At 32.6% G+C, this 19,823-nt stretch overlaps 3 protein-coding genes across 4 annotated transcripts in view; all 3 read left to right on the forward strand.

The window, feature by feature from the left end:
* The first annotated feature begins 499 nt into the window (after nucleotides 1–499).
* Nucleotides 500–1,041, forward strand: LOC111636779. The gene has a single exon (XM_023382107.1). It carries the CDS (start codon nucleotides 538–540, stop codon nucleotides 1,012–1,014), a length of 477 nt encoding a protein of 158 aa, XP_023237875.1. The 5' UTR covers nucleotides 500–537; the 3' UTR covers nucleotides 1,015–1,041.
* Nucleotides 1,042–1,227: 186 nt separating this feature from the next.
* LOC111636777 lies at nucleotides 1,228–4,800 on the forward strand. Its single transcript, XM_023382106.1, has 2 exons — nucleotides 1,228–1,558; nucleotides 1,813–4,800. The coding sequence occupies exons 1-2, from the start codon at nucleotides 1,259–1,261 to the stop codon at nucleotides 4,765–4,767; spliced, it is 3,255 nt and encodes a 1,084-aa protein (XP_023237874.1). The 5' UTR covers nucleotides 1,228–1,258; the 3' UTR covers nucleotides 4,768–4,800.
* Nucleotides 4,801–16,993: 12,193 nt separating this feature from the next.
* The window catches only part of LOC111636784 (sex determination protein fruitless-like), a 47,203-nt gene continuing 44,373 nt past the window's right edge, over nucleotides 16,994–19,823 (forward strand). The window contains exon 1 of one of the 2 annotated variants that reach the window (XR_002758588.1): nucleotides 16,994–17,975. The gene's annotated coding sequence lies outside the window, so the exon portion shown is untranslated. The remainder of the gene's footprint in view (nucleotides 17,976–19,823) is intronic. The other variant, XM_023382112.1, reaches the window with a different exon arrangement.

The following is a 19,823-nucleotide window of genomic DNA, read 5'->3' on the forward strand; positions in this document are numbered from 1 at the left end:
TTTTTTATTGTTAATATTTAATGTTTAATAATATGATTGAAGAGAGTTGGCAACACAAGACGGTGGTGTTAAGTTTCAAAGGAAGGTGCAAGAACATAGTGGAATGCTCTTCCTATCGAATTATTGGTATATAGTCGATTTGTTGGATTTTATGTGAATAAAGTGTAAAAGATGGACTTGGTGAACTTTTCTTGGTTGGAGATACGACAGGAACCTGGCGTACGAACAAGACGGTCAGGTGAGACTTACAAAAATTAATTAATCATCACACGAGACAAGAATCGGCCTGACGTGACATAATGGTGCCCGAACAGGGACTCAGGTTACCCGAAGCTATTGTATAGATAAATATTCTCCAATTGTTCTCCAGCATTGTTTACATTTGGAAACACTCACTTAATGTGGAAAATAAGTGCTAATTGAAAGATTTGGTGGAAATACATCTTGTATTATTTCTATTTGAACTTGAATCGAGGTTGTCTCTATGTCTATCATTGTCTGCGCTTGCTATTTGGATTAATTAATAAGATTCACTTCATGGAACCCTCAGTCAGATTACGTGGATCCTACCGAGGTGCTTTTACAAAGTTCGCCGACAAGGTGCAGGAGTTTTTGACGTTGAAGGTTGAAGATTTCGATTCGTGTGCTGGATTTTTGGCTCAGTTACAGGAAAAATATTCTAAAATAGAAACCATCGACAAAGAAATATTAGATAAGTTACAAAAAGATGAGAAGTGTTCTCAACAGATGTTGGATGAAGAAATTGAGGGTATTGAGAATTACAATGGTACATTTGTAGACTTGAAAACAAGACTAGAGTGCAGTTTGAATACGTCGAAGGAGCTAGATGAAACACGAAGTGAAGGCGAAACTGGCTGTTCTAAGGGAAATTTTAAGCTACCAAAGATTGAATTGCAAAAATTTGACGGTAATTTGAAAAATTATCTTTCCTTTTGGGGACTATTTAAGAAAATACGTGAAGATCCCAATATTTCGGATTTGGATAAATTTTAATACCTCATTCAGTTGATTCTGAAGGGCTCAAAGGCCAGGGAAGTAATCGAATCATTCCCTGTAACAGCCGAGCATTACCCTCAAGCAATTGAGTGTTTTAATTCGCGTTTCGGAAGAGAAGATATTCTCATCGAGGTTTATGTGAGAGAGCTCCTGAGTGCTAAATAATGCGTTGGTGCAAGAGCACAAATTGCCAATTGTGAAACTTTATGATCGTATCGAGACACAACTGCGATCCCTTAAAATGCTTGGTGTTACTATGGATAAGTGTGCTTCAATGCTCTACCCTTTAGTTGAATCTAGCTTACCGACTGATCTTTTGAGAATTTGGGAAAGACACCTAAATTCGATGCTACTCAAATCTGGAAGAGAGAATTTCAACAAATTAGAAACTCTGATGCAGTTTTTGCGTAACGAAATTGAAAGTGAGGAGAAAATTTCCTTAGCCACAAGTGGGTTTGGCTTTCAGATCAAAACCAAGAAGGTTGTAAAGGTAAAATTAAGGCTACCTCTTCCTATAATAAGACTGTACCAACTGGAATGGAACTTTTGACTTCTGCTAAAGAGAAACCATTTAGGGATCAGCAGTGTGTATTCTGTGAGAAATCCCATGCTAGTGCTGAGTGCAGGAAGGCCGGAAATTTGACTTTAGATCAAAGGAAACAAATCCTTATAAAGCGAGGAGCTTGTTTTAAATGCTTAAAACTGAATCACATATCTTCTTCATGTACGGCAAAGTGTAGTTGTACAGTTTGTGGCAAACCGCATCACATTCTTCTCTTTAGGAATAGCTGAAAGGTATCTCCCAACAACACTTCTGTTGGTGAAGGTGACGGCACCTCCACAGTATGTGATCAGGCATTGGCTAATGTGTCATCAACTCCACTTGTCTTGCTACAGACTTTGGTTGTGATTCTGAGGGGAGAGGAAAGGTGTCTCAAAATCCGTGCAATTATTGATACTGCCTCTCAGAGGTCCTATATCTTGAAGAGCACTGCGGAAAGAGTCGATTACCAACCAACGAGAAAGGAAAATCTGAAACATTTGTTGTTTGGAGGTTCTTGTATGGATATTTGCGAACATGATGTGTACAAGGTACATCTCTCGTGCATAGACGATAAATATCGTTGTAATTTTGATGTCTTGGACCAATCGACCATTTGTTTAACCATGCCCCCAGTTTCCCAGGAACTGGGTCAGGACGAGTTATCAAATATGGGGATATCCTTGAGCGATTGTCAAGGTCCCATCGAACTGCTCATAGGAGCAGATGTTGCTGGCAAACTGATGACGGGAGGAATCCAGAGACTCAAATTGGGATTAACTGCTATTGAAACGAAACTGGGTTGGACGATCTTAGGACATGCAAAGGAGCATTCTGTACTAACTGAAGACTTGATTGTCACTTCGATGTTAATTGGAGATTTGCGAATTCCTGATCTTTGGGAATTAGATATTCTTGGAATAAAGGACCCTGCCGAAAAACAATCAAAGGAGGAACTGGAACAAGCATCTATCGAACATTTTGAAAGGACACTGAAGAGAGACAGTGATGGTCGGTATATGGTATCCTTGCCTTGGATAGAAGGTTGCCAAGCTCTACCAAATAATAAGGTTCTAGCCGAGCGAAGATTAAGATCAGCAGTGAAGACTTTACAAAAGAAGGGCCTGGTTGATGCCTATGAGGGAGTCTTCGAGCAATGGCTTGAAGATCAAATAATAGAAGAAGTGAAAAACGTTAAAGTGAAGGAGACCAACTGTCATTACCTTCCACATAGAGCTGTCATCAAAGAGCATTCCACGACGAAGATTCGTCCAGTCTTCGACGCCTCCGCTAAAGAAAGGGGCAACGTCTCCTTAAATGATTGTTTAGCAAAAGGTCCTAACTACATTGAACTAATACCTAGTATCCTGAATAAATTTCGATTATTTGAATACGGAGTAATAGCTGACATTCGAAAGGCTTTTTTGCAGATAGAGATAAGTGAAGCGGATCGCGACTTTCTCAGATTTTTGTGGTGGGAGGGTGGCGACCCTGCGAAATTGAAAGTTTTCAGACATCGCAGGGTAGTATTTGGAGTAAACTCGAGTCCTTTTCTCCTGGGAGCCACTCTAAATTATCACTTAAGCCATGTTCCACATCATCTGCAAGAAACAGCTTTAAAACTTAAGAAATTGATGTATGTTGATAACTGCATTATGAGTTGTCAGTCCAAGGAGGAGCTGATGGATTTTATAAGGCAGTCTAGAGAAATCATGCGTTTAGCATGCTTTGATTTAAGAGGTTGGTTATACAATGGTATACAAACAGAGACGTCACTGGTTTGCGACGGCGATGAAAGGACATTGGGAACTTTAGAAATCCAGCCCTATGAAATAGTCAGTGTGCTAGGATTGAATTGGGATATTTCAGAGGACGTTTTATACTGTAATGCAAACTTTAGAGTACCTAACGATGAAATTTTAACAAAAAGAGTGGTTCTGTCATTGGCGAGTCAACTTTTTGATCCAGTTGGATTCCTTTCTCCAGTGACGTTAATACCAACACTTCTGATGCAAGAGTGTTGGAAAAGAAAGTTAGCTTGGGACACTCCATTACTGCACGACTTAGAAAGAAGATTGTTAAGGTGGATAAAAGAATTAAAATTTTTGAAAGAAGTGAAAATTCCTAGGATAGTAAATGACTATAGTGCAGCTGTCCAATTTTCATTTTATGTATTTTGTGATGCGTCACAGTACTCGTATGCCACTTGTATCTATCTCAGACAGCAAGATGCTTGCAACGTAAAATGGCGGTTGATCCAGGCTCGTACTTGTGTTGTTCCTCTGAAGTCCATATCAATTTCTAGGCTTGAACTTTTAGCCTGTTTATTAGGTGTCAGAATGATGAACTCTATTAAAGGGGACTTTCCACTTGAACGAATCTCAACTCTTTTTTGGACTGATTCCGTGAATGTTTTATATTGGATCAAGAATCAGGAATGTTGGGCTACGTTTGTTATGAATAGAGTAAATGAAATTAGATCTTTAAGTAGTCCAGATGACTGGAATCATGTACCAGGGCATTTAAACCCCGCAGACCTCCCATCGCGGGGTTGTAATGCAAGAATTTTGGCCGATTCGCACTGGTGGGAGACACTTCAATTTCCAAGCTTGCTGGTAGAAGAATGGCCTCGGCAGCAAGAAATGCCGGACATGGAGATAGTGAGCTCTGAAAGGAAAAAATCTGTGATTTCTGCGCTGGATGTAGAGAAAGCAGAAAGGTTTTATGAGAATTATTCCATTTACTGGAAAATATTACAAATAACGGCTTGGATATACCGGTTTGTCTCAAATCTCAAAGGAAAATCTGTTAGAATGTCTGGAGGGCTTACAGTAAACAAAATAAGGCACACTGAATTAGTGTTATTGAAACTGATTCAAAGAGAAGAATTTCCAAAGGGAATAAATAATCGTTTGCGAAAATTAAACTCGGTGATGGACAAGGAAGGCCTTTTGAGAGTAAAGACACTTGTATTCAGAAGTAAAGATAGTGAAGATTTCCATTTACCCATTATCTTGCCTGGGAATCACTATATTGTACAGAAATTAATAGAGTGGAAACACAAAGAATTAAACCACGCTGGTGTTCAAATTTTAATGAATCATCTGCATGAGAAATACTGGATACTAAGGTGCAGAAAATATATTCTGCTTATCACACTGCGATGCTCTAGGTGTCGAAGATTTGCTGTGTCTCCAGCCCACCCTTAATCTCTGCCGTTGCCTGTGGATCGCATAAGAGATGCTGCACCATTTGAGATTATTGGAGTTGATCTAGCTGGTCCACTGTACTTGAGGGATAAGCAGAAGTGTTGGATTGTCCTGTATACCTGTGCAGTGTACAGGGCTGTGCATCTTGAGTTGTTGACGTCTCTGTCAACAAAGGCATTCCTGCATACATTCAGACAATTTGTGGCAAGAAGAGGACGCCCTTCTGTTATTTATAGTGATAATGGTACAAATTTTGTTGTTGCCGCCAAAATTTTCTCTGAGGCTGAACTTACAAAGATTAAAAATGAAATTCTTGTTCAGGACATTACCTGGAAGTTCATTCCTTCAGCTTCGCCATGGTGGGGTGGCTGGTGGGAAAGGTTGGCAGGATGTGTAAAGCAGATTATGAGGAGAATTTTGGGACGAGCTTTGTTAACTTATGAAGAACTCTACACAATTATCTGTGAGGTAGAGGGTTTGATGAACTCTCGACCACTTACTACTCTCTTGGAAGATACTGAAGATTTAATTCCTTTGACTATGTTTCTGCAAGGAGTAAAAGAAACTGGACTTCCCGATTTAGACCATATGGAAAAGGTCAATCTTGGGAAGAGATTCCGTTATTTATGCAAGTTGAGAAAAGATTTACGAAATAGATTTCTAATTGAGTACCTGGCGCAATTGCAAAACCTGAGGGAGATGGCCAAGGGCATTAAAATGATGCTGTAGGAGATATCGTCTTGGTTGGGCATGACATCCAAAAATGACTTGATTGGCCTCTGGCGAAAGTTGTCGAGATCTATCCAGGTAAAGATGGATTGGTAAGAGTAGCCAAAAATAAAAACACAGGTTGGATTTCTCATCCGTCCTGTTAGGAGATTGTATTCCTTGGAGATTTCTTCGTGGGATGAAAAGCATGCTATGCGAAACGAATTTCGTGGTAGGACTGCAGACTCCGCTGAAAACAATCGTGAGGGGACCTGTGATCAGTCCTGAATGACCTCTGCCGTTGCAGGAAGTGATGTTGTGACAAACTCATCTGAGAATCATCAAGTCTCAAAAAGGGGCAGACCACTAAAGATTTCCAATCGGTTAAATCTATAAACTGATTCGAACTCATTCAATTTATACTTTGTGTTTTGTCGGGTTTAAATTTAGATTTAAGTTTGATTTGATTTTGACTGACAAAATCAAAGGTGGGAGGATGATCCGTCCATCCCGCTAGATGGCGGGCGGTTTTAATGGTTTTTTTATTGTTAATATTTAATGTTTAATAATATGATTGAAGAGAGTTGGCAACACAAGACGGTGGTGTTAAGTTTCAAAGGAAGGTGCAAGAACATAGTGGAATGCTCTTCCTATCGAATTATTGGTATATAGTCGATTTGTTGGATTTTATGTGAATAAAGTGTAAAAGATGGACTTGGTGAACTTTTCTTGGTTGGAGATACGACGGGAACCTGGCGTACGAACAAGACGGTCAGGTGAGACTTACAAAAATTAATTAATCATCACGAGACAAGAATCGGCCTGACGCGACAGTGGGATTTCCCAGGATGAGAAGTATTTCTGAGTTAAAAAACAGCCGGGATCCTGTTAAAGAAACCTTATTGTGTACTGACTAGTTAGTATGTGAGGATTAAACAGAAATTTGAATCCAATAATTTGAAAAAAACAAATCACTGAATGCCTGTACATTGGATGATCAGTTAACGAACATAATCTGTTCCAAGACTTTGTTTGTTAAGGATTATTGATTTACCATAGGTTTTTATAGAAATTTGATTAATTCATTCTGGAGACCCCCAAAAATAAAACAAATATATACTTTCTTACTACATTTATTTATATGTAATAATAAAAATACATATATACAATCTTGCATTTTTATTAGTCATGTTTTTTCCGTTTGTAGTGGTTAAAGAATCTGTCTAATGTTGAATGTTTTTCTCTCTTCTTCAGGATTTTTCAGAAGTAATTAATAGCATTGTAATTGTAGAGATCCCCAAGCCTATTAACCTCACCCTGGTTTGGATACCATTCTAAGACTGTTATTCTGACATCCTCCCACTTCTTCAAAAGATTTTTAATAGCAGATATTGACATTTATCCTCTTTTTCAGAAGAAAACATATTTTGTTGAGTTTCTTGGTGTTCTTCTGTTGTCAGATCAGTTTCAGGTTCCATTATGAGCTGTTCTGCATTTTTTATTTCTTAGATGTGATTTTTGTTACTTCTTTAGCTGCTGAGTCTTCTTGATTACATTGTATCTTTCTTAGATAAGATTGAACTGCGGCCTACTGTAGACCTGTTCAAGCCATACTGCCCAGCAACATCAGACATCTGCTCACTCTCTTATCTTTGTTATTATACTCTTTATACTCTCACCTTTCGAAAATAAAAACTGACACAAAACTTAACAAGTGCCTGCCCGACAATCTCGTGAATACTATAAAAGAATTGTTTTTGTCAGAAAAATAAAAGGCTAGAATTACACAGGAGAGTTTCAAAGTTCAGAATATATTTTACCTATTAGCAATTTTATATAACTACTCTATCTTTTGTGATTTTTGTTTTGCAAGTGCATTCTTTTGTTTGTTAATACAAAATTCTTTTGAAGTTTACAGATACTGTTGCCATTTTGATTTGACTTAGAAAGGTTTGTATTTTCATAAATACAATATTTGCTACTGCAGGGAATTAATTAAAATTTAATTAATTATTTAAACCAAGAGAATAACTTGTTTTTTTATGAACTGGTTTAAGTATTAATTCATGTGTGTTTCATTTCATTATAAATATTTTCTTAATTAAGTTAATGTATCTAAATACAGAATGTAAACAAACATTGCAGTTTTATATTAAAAAAAGATTGCTTATTGCTTCAATTTAGAAGTTAAACTAATTTTTATTTTCTAATAATAATGTTTGTTTTTTTTTTTTGTTTTTTTGTTTTAATTTTAAAACCTTGGAAAATTTCTGGCAACGGAAAAAGTGCCTTTTCCAAAATGCTAAAGAAAATTAAACTAAATATTCTTAATAGCTATAAGTAATTTTCTATAAATTTTAAGGATTTATCACACCACAGTTTTCAATTGGGAAAGCTCATTGGGATTTTATTATTTAAAACTGTAGTGTAATAAGTTTTTAAAATTTATAGCAAATTATATATAGCTATTAAGAAGATTTATTACAATACAGGACAAAAAAAGAAAATAATTATAAAATCAAACTAGTTTAACTCCTGAATTTAATATCAGTTACTAGAAAGTAAACAAAGATTCAAATTTTTAATTTTCCAATTGACAATGTATTAATTTTTAGTGATCAGTCAGTGATCACAAAGTTCTAAACTAATTAGATGAATATTCTGATGATGAATTCAGTGGATGATGGATTAGATGTATTGTACATCTAAAACAATACAGCTTTCATAAAGCACAGATAAAGAAATCTTAATTCACTCTGTGACATTATGAAAGAAAATGATTCTTATTTCTGCTTTACAATGGTCTAAAAGCTACTTTTAAACGTTGTGTCTATAACTTTCAATTGTTGACACAGTAATACCCAGAAGAACATAGAAAAAATTAAAATTTGTACAGAGAAGAGAGGAGAGCATATAGAAACAGCACATGTGAATTTTTCAAGCATTCTGTACAAATGTGTATGTATGTGTAATTGTTAATAAATGAAAAAATTTGAGTATAGACTTTCTGTAACTCATGTTGAACACATTTCAGAAATAATTTTGTTTTATTTCATTAAAATTGAATAAATCTAATATTACATTTACAGAAACTTTTATGAAATGATGATGAAGAAATTATGTTCCTTCAACATACAATAGATGACTTAAGAATCAATCGGTAATATTTGTAGTTTATTCTTTAACATTCCTGGACATTTTTGAAAGCAAAATTCAATGCACTGATTCATGATGAATTTTTAAATTATTCTTTTTATTAATTTGTGAAAACCCATCTTTATGAATTTGCAGCATTAAATATACATAATGGAACACTGGATCAAAAAACTTTCTTAATTTTTCAATCTTGTAATGAATATTTGTCATCTATCAAAAGCATCTACGTTTTATTACAGTAGAAGCTCTATATTTGCACATTTTATGTATTCATAATTTGGAATTTTTTTTTCATATTCCTAAAGCTAACATTTTCTTATTGCAGATTGATTAACAAAAGTAATGAAACAGCTTACAGAGCTAATTCAATGATGTTTAATGCTTTAAAGCAGTTTATGTCATTAAATATTAGACTAATAGATACTATTTAGTGCAGGGGTGTCCAACTTTTTTGTTTCTCTGGGCCACATTGGAAGAAGTCATGGAGTTTTAGGCAACAAGTATACTGTGGCCCAATCCTTAAATTTACAAGTATACATGTTACTGTGAATGACAGATATCTGGCAAATGTCAACATTCTTCGGTGAATGTCAGCATTCACACAGTCATTTCGTGTATATATGAAATATTTACTAAATATCATTATTTCTCACTTACACCGGCAAATGTTGACATTTAACATGTGCTGATGGTGAGTGTTGAATACAAAAATTTTTATTACATTAAGAAAAAATGCAACTTTTTAATGTGTTAATATAGGAGAAAGCTTAAGTAATAGCACATGTAAATAAACTGTTGAACCTAAAACGAACAGTACATTCTTAATCAGAAAAGAAAAATAATACGCAATAATAAACTCACACATATATTATGTGATTAAAGTTATAAAATCTTATTTATTGCAACAACTGAAACTGTTATGGCACTTTGAATTGCACAAGAGTCCCTTGCTTTTACAACTGCATTTATTTGTGGAACACTTCTTTTTGCATTGACAGCGTGTATAGCCTTGCCCTCCACTTTTCGAATTAGCTGTAGTTGCTTCTCTCAGCGACATTTCTTGAGAAGAAATCTCATCTATGGAAAGTAACTTTTCTTTACAAATTACGAACTGATTATGTTATTATGTGATTACGAACTGATCTGTTAATGGTGTCTTTTANGATTCTCCAAATCTAGTCCACACACTTGCAGCGATTGTCAGAAGTGCTATATTCCCCATTTTTTAATCCTTTACAATTTTAATTATTTAATTGCTCCTTCCTCTGTTCCTTGGCATGTTGTGAAATTTCTGATAGTTGGATAATAAACCGTTTTATTGTAATTTGTCTTTGAAAAAGGGGAATTCCTAGATCAGTAAAATAGGCGAATTTCCTCCTACAACTTCGGTTGTTGTTCGGGATACAGTTAAGGTTTTAACAAAGTTCAAGTGAATACATAATTAGCAAAAAAATGTTGAAATAAAGTGATTAAACAAAAATTATTACAAATATCGTAAATAACAAATGCATATATAGAGATATTTTTTTGGAAGGGGGAAATGGTCTTCATAATTTGAAATCGATCGAACACACAGTAAAATGCTCGTATACATGCATGCCATCTATCATAGGATAAATGTACTATGCCATAAACCTTTGCGGGAGTGTATTAAAAAACTTCCCAAAGCTTCATGGCAATCGGAAAAACGGTGTGCTAATGCATGAAGGACAGACACACAGACATACATTCATTTTTATATATATAGATTATTTTAGAAAAACTCTGTTAAACCTAAATACTATTTTGTAAAATATATAGTTACTAGTGTTGTAACGAATAGTATATTCGGCCTCAAACCGAATACCGAATATTCGGCCAAACTATTCGGCTTGATTAACGCACGTACGAATTGGCGCGCAAACCGCATTATGGCAAGGATCCTGCTCTCTATTGGCCAGCTGTCACTACGCTTCGCCAATAGCGTTAATTCTTGGCAGTTGTAGTGGACAGACAAGAGTGTCATGGAAGTATGTGATAAATGATATCAAATGTGGATAACGATGAAATGACCTACATGTGTAAATAACGGAAAAAGAAGAGAGAAGGACCACCAAGTGAAAATGTGAAAATAAATATGAAATTGAGTCGATAACATAATCGAACAAGTCGAGGCAGCTTATTGAAATGAAATTCACGGCTGTCAATGCCAAACAATTGTTGTCATAGACTTCGAAAAGCTAAATGCTTGTAACGAAAGTCACTTAGCGTGCACGGGCTAAAGCCTGGGGCCGTTCGGGCTATCAAGCTGTCTCGAATCTGTGAAATCATAACTGTGACTTATATCGACGTCCTATCTGTCTCTTTCCTCCGTTATCACCAGGCTGAGTCACGTAATTGTAAAATGGGAACTCTACGACGAAAAAGTGACGAATCGAAAGTATCGTGAGCGCGTATTATGATGTATGCACAGGCATACGTGGATTAGAGCGATAGAGGAAAGAGAAAGGGAAGAGCAAAGACGAGCGCTTAAAAAGAAGGATAGGCAGGATCAGACCCTCAGATGTGCGAGGATTCTCCAACGATAGACGTGTACGTGTGCTGATCTTTGTAATTATAAATTGTGAATACATATGACCAATATTATTTTCTTTTTTATTTTGAGCATGTCATAAATTATAAATAAATATAAACAAACAACACTAACTCGATAACATTAAATCTAAATACCAAAACGATTAATTTACTGTGTTTTTGTTATTTATTACTCCTGTTTTTAGGTATTTGGCCGAATAATGAAAAATAGGCCGAATAGTAACCGAATATTCATTACATCGCTAATAGTTACAAATTATTCCATAAAATGTTTACAAAATGAAAAATCAGGAAAGACAACTTTTGATAAACAGAACATTAATTCTATCAATTATGTCTAAAAATATCTTGAAAGTAATATATGTGAAATTGATTTTGCTATAATGGTCATAATATGAAGTATACTTCTGCAAGTTGTATACATATTGCAAAATATAACAAAACAATGCTCAATCTTATTTTCTAAAATTCAAACAAACAACCAGATTCTTAGACTATATTAAGGCTAATAAATTATTAAAGAATTTTATATATTTCTGGAATTTAAAGTTGTTTCATTAGAATTTAGATATAAAATAATCAAAGATCATTAAGTCAAAAAAATACTCTTTAAAATAAAGAAATCTCTCAAAAATGATAAACATTCTCAAAATCAAATCTGATTTTCAGCTTGTTTATCAATGAAACATACTCACTATATTTGTTCAATTGTTAAAAATACCATTCTTTTAGAACAACAATTCAAAGAAATTTGGTCATGAGAATGCTTATCATATCATTTTCAATAGCTTTTTTTTTATTTTATTTCAATACCAAATTGTCACCAAATTTGGTTTAAAAAAAAATTGCAACATCCAATATCAATTGTAATTTTAAAAAATGTTTATAGAAATGTAATTTTCAAACAATTTTATAAATTAGAAATTTAAATTTATAAGATTTGAAATCTTCAATAAATACATTATATGTTCAATCAATTTCAATCCCCAATATTATTTCTAAAAGTTGAAATATTGTCAATTGATATCTTGGTTTTGCATAAAATACTAAAAATTTTATTATTTGGTTACAATAAAATTTCAGTAAACTCATATAAACAACAATGTTATATATTTGTTATTCTTATGCAACACAACTTTATATATTCATTTTATATATAGGTGGCCCAAAAACCAGTTAACTGAGATACATAAAATTGCTTTAAGAATAGTTATGAAGCAACCAAATCCCAAATAGCATGCAGCTGTTCCAAACTGGTTTTAACCATTCTTAAAATAAATTTACTATCCACATAAGTGTACCTCCTGTAACAACTTGAGAAACCACTAAATCGGGTATCCAATCTGTGGCCCAATAAATGTGTTAACAAAACCGACAAATTAAAAAAATTTATTTCAGCGGCATAAACTCAAAAAAGAAGTTTCACAAAGCCATAAACCTTTGTACATATTTTATTTTTGAGTGGAAAGGAAATATTTTCAAATACTTGGAAATGTGTGAATGAGGAAGGAATACTAAATAAAGCTAAAGTTGTGACTCAAAGGATTATATACTCAAATTCGGAGAAAGGAGAGAAAAGCCAAAAGATAAAAAGTAGTGAGAAAGGTTAAATAGACCTTCTGTTATGCAAATGTTGACCCTTAATTTTCCAACCATCTTCATTTCTTTATCTTTTGTCCTTCTCTCCTTTCCCAGCATTTGGGTCTATACTATAAACCTTTGAATCCCAAGTCCAGCTTTATTTAGTTAGTCTTCCTTCCAGCATTGCAAGATTTGGCTACCCTTGTTTTTAGTTTGGCTTAAAAAATATCATTTGGTGCATTGGCTACTTTTTGGGCTATATATTATTTATAAATATATTAGTTGAATAAAAATGTACTTTAAAATGGTGTTTTGTCATTTTTTATTAATTAGAGACCCAATAAAACAAATATTTGTGTTTTTCAAATAAATTTTTGTTTAGTGAATGGTTGTCTCTTTAATCCGAAAATGTTTCTCTCGGTAGACTATCTTACAGCAAGATAGATACTTGCTGTAAGATAGTCTACCGAGAGAAACATTTTCGGATTAAAGAGACAACCATTCACTAAACAAAAATTTATTTGAAAAACACAAATATTTGTTTTATTGGGTCTCTAATTAATAAAAAATGACAAAACACCATTTTAAAGTACATTTTTATTCAACTAATATATTTATAAATAATATATAGCCCAAAAAGTAGCCAATGCACCAAATGATATTTTTTAAGCCAAACTAAAAACAAGGGTAGCCAAATCTTGCAATGCTGGAAGGAAGACTAACTAAATAAAGCTGGACTTGGGATTCAAAGGTTTATAGTATAGACCCAAATGCTGGGAAAGGAGAGAAGGACAAAAGATAAAGAAATGAAGATGGTTGGAAAATTAAGGGTCAACATTTGCATAACAGAAGGTCTATTTAACCTTTCTCACTACTTTTTATCTTTTGGCTTTTCTCTCCTTTCTCCGAATTTGAGTATATAATCCTTTGAGTCACAACTTTAGCTTTATTTAGTATTCCTTCCTCATTCACACATTTCCAAGTATTTGAAAATATTTCCTTTCCACTCAAAAATAAAATATGTACAAAGGTTTATGGCTTTGTGAAACTTCTTTTTTGAGTTTATGCCGCTGAAATAAATTTTTTTAATTTGTCGGTTTTGTTAACACATTTATTGGGCCACAGATTGGATACCCGATTTAGTGGTTTCTCAAGTTGTTACAGGAGGTACACTTATGTGGATAGTAAATTTATTTTAAGAATGGTTAAAACCAGTTTGGAACAGCTGCATGCTATTTGGGATTTGGTTGCTTCATAACTATTCTTAAAGCAATTTTATGTATCTCAGTTAACTGGTTTTTGGGCCACCTATATATAAAATGAATATATAAAGTTGTGTTGCATAAGAATAACAAATATATAACATTGTTGTTTATATGAGTTTACTGAAATTTTATTGTAACCAAATAATAAAATTTTTAGTATTTTATGCAAAACCAAGATATCAATTGACAATATTTCAACTTTTAGAAATAATATTGGGGATTGAAATTGATTGAACATATAATGTATTTATTGAAGATTTCAAATCTTATAAATTTAAATTTCTAATTTATAAAATTGTTTGAAAATTACATTTCTATAAACATTTTTTAAAATTACAATTGATATTGGATGTTGCAATTTTTTTTTAAACCAAATTTGGTGACAATTTGGTATTGAAATAAAATAAAAAAAAGCTATTGAAAATGATATGATAAGCATTCTCATGACCAAATTTCTTTGAATTGTTGTTCTAAAAGAATGGTATTTTTAACAATTGAACAAATATAGTGAGTATGTTTCATTGATAAACAAGCTGAAAATCAGATTTGATTTTGAGAATGTTTATCATTTTTGAGAGATTTCTTTATTTTAAAGAGTATTTTTTTGACTTAATGATCTTTGATTATTTTATATCTAAATTCTAATGAAACAACTTTAAATTCCAGAAATATATAAAATTCTTTAATAATTTATTAGCCTTAATATAGTCTAAGAATCTGGTTGTTTGTTTGAATTTTAGAAAATAAGATTGAGCATTGTTTTGTTATATTTTGCAATATGTATACAACTTGCAGAAGTATACTTCATATTATGACCATTATAGCAAAATCAATTTCACATATATTACTTTCAAGATATTTTTAGACATAATTGATAGAATTAATGTTCTGTTTATCAAAAGTTGTCTTTCCTGATTTTTCATTTTGTAAACATTTTATGGAATAATTTGTAACTATTAGCGATGTAATGAATATTCGGTTACTATTCGGCCTATTTTTCATTATTCGGCCAAATACCTAAAAACAGGAGTAATAAATAACAAAAACACAGTAAATTAATCGTTTTGGTATTTAGATTTAATGTTATCGAGTTAGTGTTGTTTGTTTATATTTATTTATAATTTATGACATGCTCAAAATAAAAAAGAAAATAATATTGGTCATATGTATTCACAATTTATAATTACAAAGATCAGCACACGTACACGTCTATCGTTGGAGAATCCTCGCACATCTGAGGGTCTGATCCTGCCTATCCTTCTTTTTAAGCGCTCGTCTTTGCTCTTCCCTTTCTCTTTCCTCTATCGCTCTAATCCATGTANTAATGTTTAATAATATGATTGAAGAGAGTTGGCAACACAAGACGGTGGTGTTAAGTTTCAAAGGAATGTGCGAGAACATAGTGGAATGCTCTTCCTATCGAATTATTGGTATATAGTCGATTTGTTGGATTTTATGTGAATAAAGTGTAAAAGATGGACTTGGTGAACTTTTCTTGGTTAGAGATATGACGGGAACCTGGCGTACGAACAAGACGGTCAGGTGAGACTTACGAAAATTAATTAATCATCACGAGACAAGAATCGGCCTGACGCGACAGTGGGATTTCCCAGGATGAGAAGTATTTCTGAGTTAAAAAACAGCCGGGATCCTGTTAAAGAAACCTTATTGTGTACTGACTAGTTAGTATGTGAGGATTAAACAGAAATTTGAATCCAATAATTTGAAAAAAACAAATCACTGAATGCCTGTACATTGGATGATCAGTTAACGAACATAATCTGTTCCAAGACTTTGTTTGTTAAGGATTATTGATTTACCATAGGTTTTTATAGAAATTTGATTAATTCATTCTGGAGACCCCCAAAAATAAAACAAATATATACTTTCTTACTACATTTATTTATATGTAATAATAAAAATACATATATACAATCTTGCATTTTTATTAGTCATGTTTTTTCCGTTTGTAGTGGTTAAAGAATCTGTCTAATGTTGAATGTTTTTCTCTCTTCTTCAGGATTTTTCAGAAGTAATTAATAGCATTGTAATTGTAGAGATCCCCAAGCCTATTAACCTCACCCTGGTTTGGATACCATTCTAAGACTGTTATTCTGACATCCTCCCACTTCTTCAAAAGATTTTTAATAGCAGATATTGACATTTATCCTCTTTTTCAGAAGAAAACATATTTTGTTGAGTTTCTTGGTGTTCTTCTGTTGTCAGATCAGTTTCAGGTTCCATTATGAGCTGTTCTGCATTTTTTATTTCTTAGATGTGATTTTTGTTACTTCTTTAGCTGCTGAGTCTTCTTGATTACATTGTATCTTTCTTAGATAAGATTGAACTGCGGCCTACTGTAGACCTGTTCAAGCCATACTGCCCAGCAACATCAGACATCTGCTCACTCTCTTATCTTTGTTATTATACTCTTTATACTCTCACCTTTCGAAAATAAAAACTGACACAAAACTTAACAAGTGCCTGCCCGACAATCTCGTGAATACTATAAAAGAATTGTTTTTGTCAGAAAAATAAAAGGCTAGAATTACACAGGAGAGTTTCAAAGTTCAGAATATATTTTACCTATTAGCAATTTTATATAACTACTCTATCTTTTGTGATTTTTGTTTTGCAAGTGCATTCTTTTGTTTGTTAATACAAAATTCTTTTGAAGTTTACAGATACTGTTGCCATTTTGATTTGACTTAGAAAGGTTTGTATTTTCATAAATACAATATTTGCTACTGCAGGGAATTAATTAAAATTTAATTAATTATTTAAACCAAGAGAATAACTTGTTTTTTTATGAACTGGTTTAAGTATTAATTCATGTGTGTTTCATTTCATTATAAATATTTTCTTAATTAAGTTAATGTATCTAAATACAGAATGTAAACAAACATTGCAGTTTTATATTAAAAAAAGATTGCTTATTGCTTCAATTTAGAAGTTAAACTAATTTTTATTTTCTAATAATAATGTTTGTTTTTTTTTTGTTTTTTTGTTTTAATTTTAAAACCTTGGAAAATTTCTGGCAACGGAAAAAGTGCCTTTTCCAAAATGCTAAAGAAAATTAAACTAAATATTCTTAATAGCTATAAGTAATTTTCTATAAATTTTAAGGATTTATCACACCACAGTTTTCAATTGGGAAAGCTCATTGGGATTTTATTATTTAAAACTGTAGTGTAATAAGTTTTTAAAATTTATAGCAAATTATATATAGCTATTAAGAAGATTTATTACAATACAGGACAAAAAAAGAAAATAATTATAAAATCAAACTAGTTTAACTCCTGAATTTAATATCAGTTACTAGAAAGTAAACAAAGATTCAAATTTTTAATTTTCCAATTGACAATGTATTAATTTTTAGTGATCAGTCAGTGATCACAAAGTTCTAAACTAATTAGATGAATATTCTGATGATGAATTCAGTGGATGATGGATTAGATGTATTGTACATCTAAAACAATACAGCTTTCATAAAGCACAGATAAAGAAATCTTAATTCACTCTGTGACATTATGAAAGAAAATGATTCTTATTTCTGCTTTACAATGGTCTAAAAGCTACTTTTAAACGTTGTGTCTATAACTTTCAATTGTTGACACAGTAATACCCAGAAGAACATAGAAAAAATTAAAATTTGTACAGAGAAGAGAGGAGAGCATATAGAAACAGCACATGTGAATTTTTCAAGCATTCTGTACAAATGTGTATGTATGTGTAATTGTTAATAAATGAAAAAATTTGAGTATAGACTTTCTGTAACTCATGTTGAACACATTTCAGAAATAATTTTGTTTTATTTCATTAAAATTGAATAAATCTAATATTACATTTACAGAAACTTTTATGAAATGATGATGAAGAAATTATGTTCCTTCAACATACAATAGATGACTTAAGAATCAATCGGTAATATTTGTAGTTTATTCTTTAACATTCCTGGACATTTTTGAAAGCAAAATTCAATGCACTGATTCATGATGAATTTTTAAATTATTCTTTTTATTAATTTGTGAAAACCCATCTTTATGAATTTGCAGCATTAAATATACATAATGGAACACTGGATCAAAAAACTTTCTTAATTTTTCAATCTTGTAATGAATATTTGTCATCTATCAAAAGCATCTACGTTTTATTACAGTAGAAGCTCTATATTTGCACATTTTATGTATTCATAATTTGGAATTTTTTTTTCATATTCATAAAGCTAACATTTTCTTATTGCAGATTGATTAACAAAAGTAATGAAACAGCTTACAGAGCTAATTCAATGATGTTTAATGCTTTAAAGCAGTTTATGTCATTAAATATTAGACTAATAGATACTATTTAGTGCAGGGGTGTCCAACTTTTTTGTTTCTCTGGGCCACATTGGAAGAAGTCATGGAGTTTTAGGCAACAAGTATACTGTGGCCCAATCCTTAAATTTACAAGTATACATGTTACTGTGAATGACAGATATCTGGCAAATGTCAACATTCTTCGGTGAATGTCAGCATTCACACAGTCATTTCGTGTATATATGAAATATTTACTAAATATCATTATTTCTCACTTACACCGGCAAATGTTGACATTTAACATGTGCTGATGGTGAGTGTTGAATACAAAAATTTTTATTACGTTAAGAAAAAATGCAACTTTTTAATGTGTTAATATAGGAGAAAGCTTAAGTAATAGCACATGTAAATAAACTGTTGAACCTAAAACGAACAGTACATTCTTAATCAGAAAAGAAAAATAATACGCAATAATAAACTCACACATATATTATGTGATTAAAGTTATAAAATCTTATTTATTGCAACAACTGAAACTGTTATGGCACTTTGAATTGCACAAGAGTCCCTTGCTTTTACAACTGCATTTATTTGTGGAACACTTCTTTTTGCATTGACAGCGTGTATAGCCTTGCCCTCCACTTTTCGAATTAGCTGTAGTTGCTTCTCTCAGCGACATTTCTTGAGAAGAAATCTCATCTATGGAAAGTAACTTTTCTTTACAAATTACGAACTGATTATGTTATTATGTGATTACGAACTGATCTGTTAATGGTGTCTTTTATTCGGATATCGCCGACGCCTTACTGACAACCCCTCTCATCCTCCGCCACTCGACCTGACGAACTGATCCCCATCTCATGGGATCAAAAGAAAAAAAAACACTATTCAGTGACAAAGTGGGTGGTTTCTACCAAACCGTTGCCGGGAAAAGAGGTACAACCTTGTCTTACATCCGGCTACCCACAAAGGATTTGGCGACAGTCTGTCGCCTCTCTGTCGACATCGGCTTCTCAGGTGTCATTTCGACCTCCACCAAAGCTTATCTGTGCTTGTGGACATATACCAGCAATTGTTCGAATGTATAATAATATAACCAAATATTCGGTCTTTCACCGACGTATTTTGTATGTGTTGACATTCTCTAATTTCGGTCTTTCACAGTAACATATTCATACAATACATAACATACATACAAAAATATACAAGTATATTTAAGGATTAACATGTCTAGATTATAGTAATAAGTATTAAAACTTTATCATGAAAAAGGATATTTTAAAAAATTACTTCTACAGACACTTTCAATTTTTACTTAGAAATAGATAAATTCATTTATTATAAAGGAGACAAACAAAAATTTATGTTGAATTTACTAATTGTAGCTGTATATTCGTTCAGTGAATGGTTGTCTCTTTAATCCGAAAATGTTTCTCTCGGTAGACTATCTTACAGCAAGTCAGGCGGAGACTTG

Source organism: Centruroides sculpturatus, unplaced genomic scaffold (genome assembly GCF_000671375.1).
Source record: "Centruroides sculpturatus isolate CEXI.00-Female unplaced genomic scaffold, Cexi_2.0 scaffold1052, whole genome shotgun sequence".
Taxonomy (NCBI): domain Eukaryota; kingdom Metazoa; phylum Arthropoda; class Arachnida; order Scorpiones; family Buthidae; genus Centruroides; species Centruroides sculpturatus.

Coding starts and splice junctions, on each gene's coding strand:
- LOC111636779 (XM_023382107.1), top strand. CDS start 538: ATGGAACCCTCAGTCAGATTACGTGGATCCTACCGAGGTGCTTTTACA.
- LOC111636777 (XM_023382106.1), top strand. CDS start 1,259: ATGCTTGGTGTTACTATGGATAAGTGTGCTTCAATGCTCTACCCTTTA. Junction 1,559..1,812: donor GACTGTACCAACTGGAATGG/AACTTTTGACTT, acceptor AATAGCTGAAAG/GTATCTCCCAACAACACTTC.